The 14,623-nt window shown below is 42.0% G+C and overlaps 1 protein-coding gene across 5 annotated transcripts in view; it reads right to left on the minus strand.

Annotated features, from left to right (window-relative positions):
• Positions 1-417: 417 nt before the first annotated feature.
• JMJD1C (jumonji domain containing 1C) overlaps positions 418-14,623 on the minus strand; it is a 310,246-nt gene continuing 296,040 nt past the window's right edge. For 4 of the 5 annotated variants that reach the window (XM_048857004.2, XM_048857005.2, XM_048857007.2 and 1 more), the window contains 3 exons: positions 11,529-11,705; positions 1,751-1,882; positions 418-1,327 (listed from right to left, as the gene is read on the minus strand). In XM_048857004.2, coding sequence (XP_048712961.1) covers positions 1,238-1,327; positions 1,751-1,882; positions 11,529-11,705 — 399 coding nt within the window. In that variant the 3' untranslated portion in view covers positions 418-1,237. Of the gene's footprint in view, positions 1,328-1,750; positions 1,883-11,528; positions 11,706-13,061; positions 13,295-14,623 lie in introns of those variants that run through there. The other variant, XM_048857006.2, reaches the window with a different exon arrangement.

Consider the following 14,623-nt stretch of genomic DNA (forward strand, 5'->3'; position numbering starts at 1 on the left):
TTTTATTTTTTATAATAAGCATACGAGTTCCTCATCACTGACCTAATCTTTACACATTTAGTTTACAAGCAACAGAGAACTTATTTTTTTGTTCTATGGAAATTCCCTTCTCAAAACAAAAGAATCTTTGTTATTGAAGACACAACATAAGGACTGTTTAAATTATTTTTATTCTTAGGTAGCTCTCTTTGGCTCAGCCACTTGAACTGTGTTCCAGCATGTCCTTTAGTATTTTCATATTAAAACTGGCAGGGGGTGAATGGTGCACACTAATTAACATACAACACTGCAATCTTTTACAGTAGGCAGCTTTACAACAGAGACATCTGCAATCACTGTAAAGGCATGAATGACTCAGACAAGTGTGTTTGTCACAAATGTACCACAAACATGAAAAACACACACAATGAGACAACATTTGATAAAGTCATTTTAATGGAAAATGCAAAATCCCTTTCAACTTCAATGTACAAAGCATGTGTAACACTTGCACTTTTAACAAATTAAAGCAAGCCAATGTTTTAAAAAAATACATCATTGAATGTATATATGTATATATTTACACAGCATATTAAGTTTAATATTAAGCTTTAAAAGTTCACAGAAATTTTACCAAAATGAGACAATCTTTTAAATAAATTACACCTTTTGAAAATGTTTAATTGTACACTGAATAGCTTCAATAAAATACTGAAGTGTCTCTATTTAATATCTACTTTATATACTTTATATTTTACAAAGTTTACAATTATTTGGCAGTAATTTTCAGAAAATGACATGACTGCTGTGCGGATTCAGCAATGTCCCAAATGCAGGCAATAGCTGGTGTTTGTGTCCTACTCTCACAGTAACTGTCTCAATGTAGTGAAAAATACCAGAGTTATCTTAGCAAACTGTACAAGTCACATTTACATTTGATCAACAATATAGCATAGAATTTTGTGGGTTTTTTTCAAAAAATAAATACATCTTAAATCTGACATTTCACAAACTTCATATACATTATAATACAAGACAGCAGAATGCTGCTTAATTTTTTTTAATAAGTAACATTTAATCACAGTAGCTGTGATCTATGAAGCTATACTGTTGCAGTGTCAGTAACAAGTAAATACGGTGACTATGTTTTCTTGGCACTGATGGTTTGTGAAGCTTAAATTAGTGTGCATACTGTTCATCATATAATTGAAAAAATAACCTCCATCTGATGGTTTAACATAAAAAAGCAGCGAGCGCTTTAGTTCTCTTCCACATCTTCCATTTCATTTTCATGAATCTTCAAAGCTCTCACCATTTCCTTAACTGCGTGATACAAGATATTTTTAACCTGCAAAAGTATAAGACACACCTCAGTAAGATACAAGTGATAAAAAAGCCACTACTAATGCATGGTACGTAACCAAGTTTAGGACTGAGCCCTAGGCTTAGTGGATGAAATAAAGATTAAGTTAAAAATGTTAGTCCAAAAGGAAACACCTTGATATTCTAAACACACTGTGAAATACCAAAACAGCAAGTTGGGATGAGGAACTCCCAATCCTTCACACACCAACTCCCTGAAAGTCATTTACATCACTGCATTCACATTGATGGTCTCCCTTAGGTTCATGGGGACCAAATAGGCACATTGATTGTCGTTATTCCGTGTGAACAATAGCTAGAAAATGACCACATGCACAGTTACATATTTCAATCAGAATCAGAACGCAGCGCTTTCAGAACAAGTTCTAGTTGAGAATTCATTTCTTACCTGCATTTTATCATCGTAATTGATTTCTTCTTTTGACAGCCTCAGTTCCTGTGTTAAGTGAAATGACTGTACAAGATGTTCTGGAGACACAAAGTCTTCAGTTACTTGAATGCAGCTGTGAAAATTTTGCACCTGTCCAAAAATAAAAGAAAAAAAGAAAATTAAAAAAAAACATTTTTTTTTAATTCACAAAAAGAACAAAGTAAAGTACAGGCTCCAAACCTTTCAAACCACATAACTATCAGACCAGGGATCTTTTTACTTTTTAAGTTATCAGTAATGACGTGTATTAAACTGACATTTATTGAACATTTTGAAATCTCCTATCTGTTGCAACAAGTCATGTGTCAGATGTGCAGCAATAGACTCCACAATGATGAGACACACTATTTTCTAAAATCCTAACATTGTTCAGGTTCATACTCCTTAGCTGGAATGTTATTGAAGGACACTAGCCACAATCCGAGTGCACGCCCAGCCCTTCTCTTCCTTTCCCTGGCATGCAGCCAGCCACTCTCTCATTAATTCAATCCATCTTCCAATTCCCTTCTCAAAAACCTGTGCTGTGACCTTGATTGTCTTTGCTCCCAAACCCCTCCCCAATTCACACATTCTTCCCAGTGACAAGTGAACAACTCCCCTTTCCCAAGTTCCAAAACCTCATGCACCTGAGTGCCAAGTGTCTCCAACCCATCCAACTTCTTAACTTCCCCTCCTCTACCTATTAAAATAGTCTCTGAACCTATTGACCTGTTAAATATTTCCCCTCCCATCCCCAGACAAGTAGTTATGAAAGCTTATGGGAAGCCCTGCACATCTTAAGACAGTATATAGCAAAATCAAACTAACGGATCTAGGCAATCATTAGGTCCAGATATTTAAAGACACTGTACAGCTGAAAGTTCCTCTCCTTAGCAGACATATCTAAAACAGAGACGAGCCAGGGAGATAAAGAAGGGCTGTTACTGCTACTGATGCCTCAGATGTAATCATGAACGGGAAAGTTTGGCAGGCAATTTTTCCCAGAGATTCATGGGGTGAAGGGTAATACACCCTACCAGAATGCCAGTAACAGGGAAGCTGAGCCAGTGGAGCACAACCCCAAAAACTAGGGAGAGTAAGGAGAAAGCCTAAGATCCTAGATAGGGAGTTGGTGTGTGAAGGATTGGGAGTTCCTCATCCCAACTCCTGGCCATAGACCTCCGTTTCTCTGTCCTTACAGAGAAAGCTATCACCTACACAGATCAGCCCCTGTGCAGTTGACATACACATAGCTTCTAGCTCTTAGCTGTATGGGAACATACATGTATAGCAATTCCTTTCTCATGTGTATTTACCAAGTCATCTCTGGGACGTCATTCTCTATAAGCATGTTACATTACATACAAAATGGGAAATGACTGCTTAGGAAGGTAATACTGCAGAAACGGATCTGAGGGTCATAGGGGATCACAAGCTAAATATGAGTCAACAGTTTAACACTATTACAAAAAAAGCAAAAATAAAAAATTGTTTTACTCTACTCCATGCTGATTAGGCCTCAACTGGAGTAGTGTGTCCAGTTCTGGGCACCACATTTCAGGAAAGATGTAGCCAAACTGGAGCAAGTCCAGAGAAGAATAAAAAATATTAAAAGTTTAGAAAACATGACCTATGAAGGAAGATTAAAAGAATCGGTTTGTTTAGTTTGGAGAACAGAAGACTGAGAGGGGACATGATAACAGTTTTCAAGTACATAAAAGGCTGTTACCACGAAAAGGGAGAAAAAAATTGTTCTCCTTAACCTCTGAGGATCGGACAAGAAGCAATGGGCTTAAATTGCAGCAAGGGCAGTTTAGGCTGGACATTAGGAAAAACTTCCTGTCAGGGTAGTTAAGAACTGGAATAAATTGCTCAGTGAGGTTGTGGAATCGCCATCATTGAAGATTTTTAAGAGCAGGTTGGACAAACACCTGTCAGAGATGATCTAGATAATACTTACTCCTGCCATGAGTGCAGGGGACTGGACTAGATGACCTTTTGAGCTCCCTTCCAGTCCTATGATTCTCTGATCCTAATATGTTATTATGCTCTTAAATCAACATTTTTTTGGGGGTGTTTGTTAGATTATATAATTACTTGCCCTGTTATAATGAGGCAATTTAAATTATGTATTTAATCTCAACGAACATACTTAAATCACTGAGTCAAGTATTTCACTCTTATCTTTTAATGACAACTTTCAATACATTTTAAAAACCAGAAACAGATACAGAAACAGTTATTTTTTTAAATACATGCATCAAAGAACATACCGTATATATGCATTCATAAGCTGAATTTTTTTAGTAAAAAAGGGAAGCATCAGAGAAGGGGGTCGTCTTATGATCAGGTACAGAGAGGGAGGGGTGGGACACAGCCCCTCCCCGCAAAAGAAGGAGCAAGGAGAGGCAGCACAGCCAGCAGAGCCAGAAAGGAAGAGGCGGGGCCAGAGTCTCTCCACTTCTGGCCACGCTGCTCTCCCCCCAGCCTCCAAAGCAGCTGCAGCTCTGGGGCTGGCAGGCTGCAGCCGTGCCACTCGGCCCCGCCCACCAGAGCACGCTGCAGCCACGCCACCCGGCCCAGCCCGCTGGAATGTGCTGCTGCCATGCCGCCTGGTCTGGCCCACCGGAGCAGCTCCGGCCAGGCCAGAGACATCCTCCCCTGGACCTCCTCAGATAAGGTAAGAAGGGATGGGATGGGGAAAGTGTGGGGGTCCCGGGCTAGGGGTGGGGTCATGTGGGGGGGTGGTTACAGGGGTTACTCCCCTGACCCCCAGCTTCCCCGCCCTCCCCCCAATTTCCCCACCAGTTGCTATCCCGGCCTGTCAGGGTAAGCAGCTGGCGCACTGGGACACTTTGTTTACTTAGGTTTACCTCCGTGCCTGCGGACGCTCGAGGTAAACAAACCATCTCGGCTCGCCATCGAATTATCCTGATGGCCTGGGAGTCAAAGTTTGCTGACCCCTGAATTATAGGGTCAGCTTATGAATGGGTCATAAGAATTTTCCATTTTTACTTATCCATCTTGGGGGGGGTTGGCTTATGATTGAGTATATACGGTAATTCTCCATTTCCTCCCAAACATCCCTTTCATAAGAACTTGTCACTGTGGAGAAAAAGGTTCCCAGAATCTATCCATCAGAAATGCTGTCTTATTAACTCCTAGGTGCCAGGAGTTGGAATATCTCCATCTCAAAAGCAACTGTTTGGAATTGATGTCAAGGGGTTAAAGGTGACAACAGTAACCTGGGCTTATTTTCAGCTCTTAAACATACATACTGAATGTGGTGGTGGTGGTGTACTCCCTTTAGTTTGACGGCAATTATATGCCTCATACCTTATAAAACAATCTGAAGGGTGAGTTCACACCTATCAATGTCTGTGGAGCTTTACCTCAATCCACAATAAGGTTTCACCTAGCTCATAACAATATCTTGGAAGTGTCTTAAACCTTACTTTTGATCCTTGGGGTAGAGAACCAGACAAGCTTCCCTCCAAGAGGAGAGAATAGATGTCCTGAATTTTCTTCCTTCTGTGCTAGTGATTTATGTTTATATCATGTATCTGCCAGCCAAAAACAATTCTTCTGTTTAAGTCTGATGCAATCGGGAAAGTCACGAATTGCCCCCTTGGACAGAATTTATTTCTGTGTGATATGCAATAATCACTATCAAGAGAACAAATCAGTAATTCCATTTTCCATTGAACCAAAAAGTGACAGATTACATCCCTGAAAGGGAGGCTTACTCATGCCTGCTCTTCTAGCATCGAGTTCTCTTCTTCCAACTTTGGCAGGCTAATGAGGCCTCACTTGCCCTCTATTCTGCCTGTAAGGACAACAGATCCAAGGAAACATCAAATACATATCAGAGATGTTCATCTTTCAGAATCTTTTGGGAAGCAGATCTGAGACCAATCACTCTAGACCTTAAAATTCTTAGGACAATATAGTCATGTATGACCATACAGAGATGCACTTGACAAGCAACTCATAGTTCCCTTTAGAAATACATTCAAGCTTACAGTCTCACAGATCCTTCTGGGCTACCATCCAACCTAGTAGAACAGATTTTTTTTTCTTTTTAAATCACTAGAATGACAGCCAAGTTCACCTTGAGTATTGCATTCTATGCTTTTGATCATTCTTTGAGGAAATGAAACAGCCATCAGATACTTTCAGGGAAGTTTGATATCATATTACTCTCTATTAAAGTCCTTCAGGTCACTGTACATGGGTAAACATCCTTCTGCTCTCTTTCTCTAGGAAAAGATGTTTGGGAGATGTTTGTACACCTTTGATCAGAAAGGTCCAGCATCCTAGAAAGCCTAGGAGGAAGGTGAATGAGAAGATTCAAAGGCCTGAGGCCTGCAATCCCTCTTAACCAGTGTGAAAGAAAGGTTACTTACCTTACAGTAACTGGAGTTCTTCAAGACGTGTGGTTCCACTGTGGATACACATACACTTCATGTGCTTGAGACTAGAACATTCTTGCTATCAGTGTCTGTTGGTCCTTACCTGCACCTCCTTATGGTCTGGACCGAGGGCATATGGGGAGGCACAGACCAACCACATCCCCAGTTCCTTGTCTACTGGGAATCTCTGTAAGAAAGGATTCACAGCAGAGGGGAAGGAGGATGGAGACTGGAATATACATAGGAACCACATTTCTGGAAGAACTCCAATTACTATAAGGTAAGAACCTTTCTTTCTTCTTTGAGTGATGGTCCCTGTGTGTATGGAAAGGTGGGTAACCTGCACGCAATATCAATCAAGGATGAGGGTCCAAGGAACGATGCTGCACCACTGACTGAATGACTGCTGAACTGAAGGATGCAGTCACAGAAGAGGCCTGCACCAGGGCATAGTAGCGTCCAGTGAAAGTATACACAAAGCTCCATATTGCTGCTCTACAGATCTCCAGGAGAAGAATGTCCTGAAGAATAATCATGGAAGCAGCCTAGTATCTGGTCAAGTAAGCCCACACATTCTGATGAAGAGTAGCCCCTGCAAGATCATAGCAAAGGCAGATGCAACCAGCAATCTATTTGGAAAGCCTCTGTGAGGAGACTGCTTCCCCCTTCGTCTGCTCAATGAATGGAAATGAAGAGTCTTGGGAGACTTCCTGAAGGGTTTTTGTCCTTTGTAGGTAGAAAGCTGAACTCAATGGACATCCAGAGAATGAAGCTTTCTGTCTTCCCTGGTAGTGGAAGGTTTCAAGTAGAAGACAGGTGGAATTCAGAGGGAAACTTTGTAATCAGCTTGAGATATAACTTCAGAGAGACCTCATCCTGATGGAACACCGTATAGGAAGTGTCCACCATAAAGGCCCTGAGCTCACCCACTCTTCTGGAAGAAGTGATTACAGTCAGGAAGACTACTTTAATAGACAAGTGAAGAAGGGAGCAGGCTGCAAACAGTTCAAATGGAGGATTCATAAGTGCTGACCAAACAAGGTTGATATCCCAAGTTGGCATTAGTTTCACTACCGTGGGTAGATTCTAGTAAGGCCTTTCAGGAGTCTTAGGGTCAATAGTGTGGGTGAAGACAAAGTAGCTGTCAACCAGTGGAATGAAGGGCATTAATTGCTGCCAAATGCACATGCAGATAACAGAGATATGCCCAACTTCTTTTAGGAAAGAAAGTAGTCTAAGATGATAGAGGTGTCCAAATTGTCTGGGGGCATGTGACAAAATTGGCATCAGAAATAAAAAAAAATCTCTTCCATTTAACAACAAAGCATTTTCTCATAGAGCATTTCCTGATATTACTGACGATGGACTGTATTTCCTTGGAACATGATTTCTCAAAGCTCGGCATCCATCCAAATTTCAGGCTGTCAGGTGGAGAGATGGTGGGTTGGCATGGTTGATCCTGCCTCTGTTCTGTGTTAGCAGGTTCGGAAATAGCTGAATGGGTATGCATGGGAGTGGTTACATCTGGAGAATGCTGGTGAACCAGAACCGCTTCAGCCAGTAGAATGTCACAAAAATCACCAACAGTCTGTCCTGCTTGATTTTCTTCAAGACTCAGGTCAAAAGGAATATTTAGTGGGAAGGTATACATCAGCAGCTCAACACTGAACCAGGAATGTGACCCCTCTGTAACAGTGTCCCCAAGCTGCTAGTGAACAGTAAGGTGGGTATTTCTTGTTGTCCTGGGACACAAAGATACCATGATGGGAAACCCTACTGTCGGAATACGTTTTGTACCACCAAGTTGTGATCCTTATGCAAGTGCCTGCTGAGGTGGTCTGCCAAGGTATTAATTACTTCTGGGAAGTGCACCACCGAGTGGTAATTTGATGACAGATACACTGGTTCCAGAGTTTGACTGCTTCCACCTAAAGGGCTGGAGACTTCACTCTTCTGCTTATGTAGTAGACTGTAGTCATGTTTTCCAACATTATCTGAATGTGCTGGGCATGGATGAGGGACAGGAACTTTCTGAAAACCTAGTGAAGCTCCCACAGTTTGAGGAGGTTGTTGTAAAGTGTGGATTCTTGTTGGGATGAGAGCCTTGAGCCGTGTGATCATTCAAGTGCATTCCCCAACCCATTATGGAGGCATCCATAATCAGCTTCTTTATGGGTGGAAGGGGAATGAATACCTTGGGGAACTGAGACTTGTTTGTCCAGATTGTCTCTGCTCGGAGAGTAGACTGTCCTCAACCACGCCTGGGGCACCAGAAAGGGAACCTTGCAAATGGCATAACATTGGGGCAGAAGGCCATGTCGCCTATCAGGATCAGGCAAGATCCAACTGTCATGTGAGGACACATCCGATGCTGAGCCATAATGTTTAGCATCCTGTGGATTATGTCCTCTGGTAGATAAGCTCTGGCTGAAACTGAGTTGCTCTGATAAATTTTATAAGTTGCACTGGAACTACATTGGACTTTTCTAGGTTTACTAGAAGTTCAAAGGTTCAAAACAAGCTGGGTAGGCAAAGGACTGACGATTGTACTTCCTGACATGACAAGCCTGTGAGCAGCGAGTCATCAAGATAATGAAAAACTGGGCTGCCTTGGCAGCACAGGTATATCACTATTACGGACAGCACCTCATTAAAAACTCTAGAGCTGTCGAAAGCCTGAAGGGAAGGATTGTACCAATAATCATTTGGGCCTCCTGTGCACAGGATGAATGTCTAACATGGAAATAAGCGTTGTTCGAACAGCTGAAAACCAACTGCCTTTGTTTAGGGAGGGAATTATGGCGGCCAGGATAGTCATCCTGAATTTTGAAAGGCATATGAAGACATTCAGCTTCATGGGCCTCTAGATCCCTTTATTTTTGGTGATGAGGATGTACCTGGAATAAAACCCCTTCCCCTTATGCTGAGAGGGTACGGGTTCTATAAGCTCTTAGCTGTAAAGGGGAGTCCACTTCCTGTCTGAAGATCCTCTCCTAAGAGGGGTCCTGAGGAGAAACAGGGAGGGGAAAGAAACTGTTGAGTAGCCAGTGGAGATGCTCTCTATGACCCATCTATAAGAGGTGACAATGCCAGACTGGAAGAAATAGGTCAGGAAGCCACCAAAGGGGGTGTCAGTCAGAGTGGAGGCTGGCTGGCAGCACTCATTGGTCCTGTCAAAATGGTCTCCTGAGCCTGAGAGATAGACAACAGCTGGGCATGATGTCTTCTACGCTACGGTCTCTGACACTTCCTGGGAGGTTCATGTTCTCTCTGATAGTAGACAAGTTGTGAAGTGAGATGCTGTTTGTCTGTAGGTGGTCTAGAGTACTTCCTCTGAGGAACTGGGGCATAAATACACAAGGATCAGAGGGTAGCCTGGGAGTCTGACGGTATCCAGTGCCTCATCGGTTTTCTCACTGAACAAATGGCTGCCCCTGAAGGGAAGGTCCTCCACAGTAGCTTGTACCTCCTTGGGGACCCCAAAAGACTGCAGCCATGAGGTCTACCTCATGACAACCAAAGTTGCCATGGAATGGGAAGCAGCGTCTGCAGCATCTAGCAAAGTCTGGGGAAACGGTCTGCATATTAGTTTACCCTCCTCGATGAGGGCCTGAAATTGTGGCCTGAGTTCCTGTAGAAGTTTGTTGGTGAACTCAGTTTGACATCCTTACCTGGGCAGAGTCTCACTCAATTTGGACAAGGTAGGAGAGATGCTCCTTTTATTAGTGGCTTTAGAAGGGGATTTATCCCATTTCCAGTGGGAGTATCTGACCATACCCTCCTCCCATCTCTTGCTAGAGTTCCTAGGCTTGATATCCAATGGTTCAGAGCTGGAGAGCCTTGGAACAGAATGGGGACTAGTAGGCAGCTCCTGCCAATGTACCAGGGGCGGGGTGTCAGGAAACTGAGTGTCAGACTGGGACCTCATCAACTGCTCCATTAGGTGTCTTCAAAGCTGGAACTCATGGGATTGCCAAATTCCAAGAAGAAACAAACTGTAAACATTGTACTTGGAGGGGATGTGAGATTCTCCAAAGCAATACAAACAGGAATTGTGCAGACCACTCTCTGGGAAGATCTGGGGGCAGGCCACACAGGACATGGGATGTCAGGCATGCTAAGAACCCCAAATGTTGGGGCAACGGGGTTGGAGGGAACCCCACCCACAAATACCAAAACACTATCTAAAGAAAAAAAAATTTTACACAAAACAATGCTAAATTTTTTTTAGCAGGAATGCTAGCAAAGCTGCAGATACTGAGGAGTTCTAGAAAGGAACTAGAAAGATGATTGGTCTGCACCTCCTTTTATGCCCCTGGTTTGAAGCACAAGGAGACACAGCCCAATGGATACTAACAGCAAGAATCTTCCCGTCTCAGGTGCACGGAGTACCCACAGTGGGATACACATGGGGACCACCAACTAAAGTAATCATAGCTCTTTGACCCATGACTGCAAAGCAATTTGAAACGCCATGCTTGAGACACGGCCTAGGTTGCCTTCCCCATCCTGTCAAGCTCAAACTCAGCATGGGTCCACTACTGGCTACAATTCTTATCTGATCTTTAGCCAAGAAAAGTTTACTTTGTGAGACTCCCATCCTCTGTAGTATGGGGGCTACTGTTGGCTTGAGAGAAAAAATGGTTATGCTAGGATGGGGACAATTCTGCTGCACAATACATACATTGATTCCCCATAATTTCTCTCTCTGGAGTTAATTACCATATTTTTCCTTGCAGAAGTGAAAATAAAATCTATTTGAAGCACAGATAGAACAGTGTGTCACATGAAGGGAGGTTGCTGAAAGGGAAATGTGATGCTAGTTTCCGCTTTCCAGACTGGCTGATGTTCCTGCTATGTAAAAAGGAAGTCTGAATAGTCCATATGTTTTAGATTGAAGAAGTACTTTTCAAAAATTTCATCTAAAAAATGTCCTGTCAATTAACCTGAAACTTTCCCACAAATTCTCCCACAGATGAAGACCAAACAAACAATTTCAAGTGTATTTTTTTCCCTGCAGAAATTAGAAAGGTGTATCAGCATTCGGTTTATATTGAAACTTGTAATTACTGCCATGCTTCAATTATATGCTAGTAAAAGGAAGTTAACTGGATTGAAAGAGTTGCACAATAGTTAATAGTGTTTTGACCATTATTTGACATTTGGAGAAATTATGAAGTTACTTTGAGTATTTCTGAGTCCTTGCATAGTAATCTTGGATAGCAATTTCTATCAATCAGTTTGTGTTATTTATTTCTGTTCATTATGATGGTCACTGATAATGAAATCAAATCTAATTTAAGCATGAACTTACATGTATCTATCTGTGAACAGAGGTATTTTACCTGATGAAGGGCTCCTGCTGGTAAAATAACAGCATCACCAAGGAACTGAATAATAGTGCAGGTTTTTACTCCATATTCTTCAAGAAGTCTTTGGCGAAGTTTTTTGTTCACATACCAACTCTGGTCACGTATTGGATCATGCTCTGGTAAAACTTCTAGACCCTGTTCTTTTGCAATCTGTAATACAGGTGAGACACTAGATCATTTTTTAAAAAAAGGAAACCTATGTTGGTAGGTCCAAAATTTACCTACCTAAAAAGCAACAGGAATTTGTTTCAATATCCACATGAGAATTTTGGCTAGTATTTTAAAAGAATTTTAAGGGAATTAATAAAGATAAGGTAGATGAGGTAATATCTTCTTATTGAAACAACTTCTTTTGGTGGAAGGGACAAACTTTTGAGCTTATGGGAATTAGGCACCCAAATCCCTTTGAAGTAAAAGGATTCTGAAGGAATTCCACTCCAGAAGAGCAGTAGATGCCTTCTGACAAGTTTAGTAAAAAAAAAAAATTAAGTATAAACATTTTTACCTACATGTTTCTCTTCTATCATTTGTTAGAAATGGGCTCACTTGCAAGAAAATAGTATCTTTATTTCATAACAGCTCATCTCCAGATTCCAAACTTTAAGAGATAATCTAGTTTGACAAAATTTCCACAGGATCCAATCATAACACCACAAACAAAATTATAACCTCAAGTCAAGAAAAAGCAGCACGTAAATTCACATGAAGAGTTTTTTCCCCACAAATAAACTGGAAAGGAATTAAGAAAATATGACATAAGCAGAATGGTCTAAAAATATTTCTAATGAGACATGAGTGGATTTTTAAATGTAACCACCACTACCACAACAAGCAGTTCCTCCCTATGCTAGGCACACAAAACAAACACTTGTCTTAACTAGCCACTAATTACTAAATAATAGTGAGAGATGGGGGAAAAAAACCCTACATCTGTTGTCCATGTTTCAGGAAAGAGGTTTAGTTTTTTAATAAATATATGAATTTACTTGTAAAATATACTTTATGTTAGTTATTAACTACTTTATGTAAAAGGAAAAATTTTCCTTATCTATTAATTTTCTTTCTGCAAGATCTTTCGAGCCAGTCCAGGTGCTTGGATTATTGTTTCTCCCAACCAGCAGAATATTAAGATTTTTGACTTTACACCCTTACACATTAAGGGTCTAGCTATCTATGAGTCTTCAGCTGACTACCTCAAAAGCAGTACCAAACCAACAAGTTGAATGATGCTATTCTTTAGTGAAGTTTAGTAGCAGCAGGAATCTGAACAGATCAGCAATTTGGCATTGAAACCGAGTAAAGGAAACAGGCATCCAAGTCATACAGGGCAAGAAGTCTGGACTGGTATAGAAGATCTTAAAGAAAGGAAATGAACAGGTAAAGAAAATTTCCCATTCTTTCTTCAATCTTTTATGCCAGTCCAGACAACTGGGACCTCTCACCTCTCAAGACAGTTAATTATTGTAATACAGGTGGGATCATCACCCATTGCTTACAGGAGAGGTGGGGGGGGGGGGTGTCATCCAATTGAGACCACATCCATCAAACCTTAGAATGCCAGTATTATTGTTGCGTGTACTCTAATGGAACTGGCACTCAACTCCAAGATTAGACCAATATACAGGAAACAGGAAGGCTGGCACTGGGGCCTCAATCATCTCTATCCACACTTTGTCACACCAGCTCACAAAGATTCTCCAACTTCGAGAGTTCACTTTTAAAGTTGATGGCTTCTTTGGCTGTAACAGAGAGATTTTATCTGATAAAGCCCTCTTTCTTTGGACTGGTGCAGTTAACAGTAAGACAGAGGGGGTGGATGTGGACATGTTCACTAGTTTTTGGGTACCACGGCCTTTTCACCTAGATTGGAATAATCACTATGAAAACTCCTCTAGATCTGGCAATCTTCTGTGGGATACTGCCAGCATATACAGGTGAAGAATGTATACCAGCATGAAGGTTCAGGGAATTTCTATGGTATTCATTTCATGTGCCCCTGCCTCCTTGAATGTGCTGAAATAGTTTGGTTCTCTTCTACTTTCTCTAAATGCCATGAGATCTCATCTCAGGCCTGCCCCACCTTTTGCAAAGACAGAAAAACCTGGGGATTTAACTCCCCATCTCCTTGATTCAGTAGCACTCTGCTCATTCTATCAGCTGTGTTCATCTTTCTTGCAGTCTGGACTGCTGAAAGACAAATGTTCTTCTGGGCTCAAGTAATCAAAAGTCAGACCTTCTTGTGCCTCCCTGGTGAATGAGGTATACCATGTTATTGCCCAGCTGAATTCTTACTGCTAAGTTGCTTGCTTTTCCTACATGTAAACAAAACCTAATTTCACCACCTTGGTCTCCAGCTTGTTAATATATTATTACTTTTCAACCAGAGACCACTTACTCTGGCATCTGTGGTTTGATTGTTCCACACTAGAGAATGCAGAAGACATCCTTTGTTGAAATTTTCCTCAGCTAGTCATCACCCTACTGCAGAGGTCTCCAAACTGTGGGGCGTGCCCTGCTGGGGGCATGGAGGAACATTCAGGTGGCATGGCTATGGCCTGGGCCAGCCCTCATGGGAGGCGGGGAGGGAGCGCCACCAGCTCCGCGTCTGGGGCCCTGGCTACTGGCCTTGCCCCTGTCCCTAGCTGTGGCCCCAGCCTTGGGGGGATGCGGATGGGGGAAGGGGGCTCTCCCAAAGCCATAGCCCCACTTCTGAACGGGGGAAGGGGGCACGGAGGGGGAGGGCGTAGACAGGGTAAGGGAGGGGGGTATGAGGTAAAAAGTTTGGGCACACTGCCCTAGTGTAACCTGGACATTTCAAGATAATTTTTCAACTCTGCTTTCCATTGCAACAGAAAAACATACTGAAGACAGTCCATGAAAAAAAGTGAGGTTCCTAGACCCACTGCCATTGGCCACAGAGCTCCTTGGCAGAGAGACACTATGCTATTTGGTTGCTGAACTGAGGCTCTGACTTGGTTCTGCAAACTCGTTCATCATGTCCTGCATGAGAAAGACCCACTGTACCTAACTTGGTGTTGAATCTTGCTCCCAGATACTTTAGCTCCTGA

The sequence above is a fragment of the Caretta caretta genome, chromosome 7 (assembly GCF_965140235.1).
Source record: "Caretta caretta isolate rCarCar2 chromosome 7, rCarCar1.hap1, whole genome shotgun sequence".
In the NCBI taxonomy this organism is placed as follows: Eukaryota; Metazoa; Chordata; order Testudines; family Cheloniidae; genus Caretta; species Caretta caretta.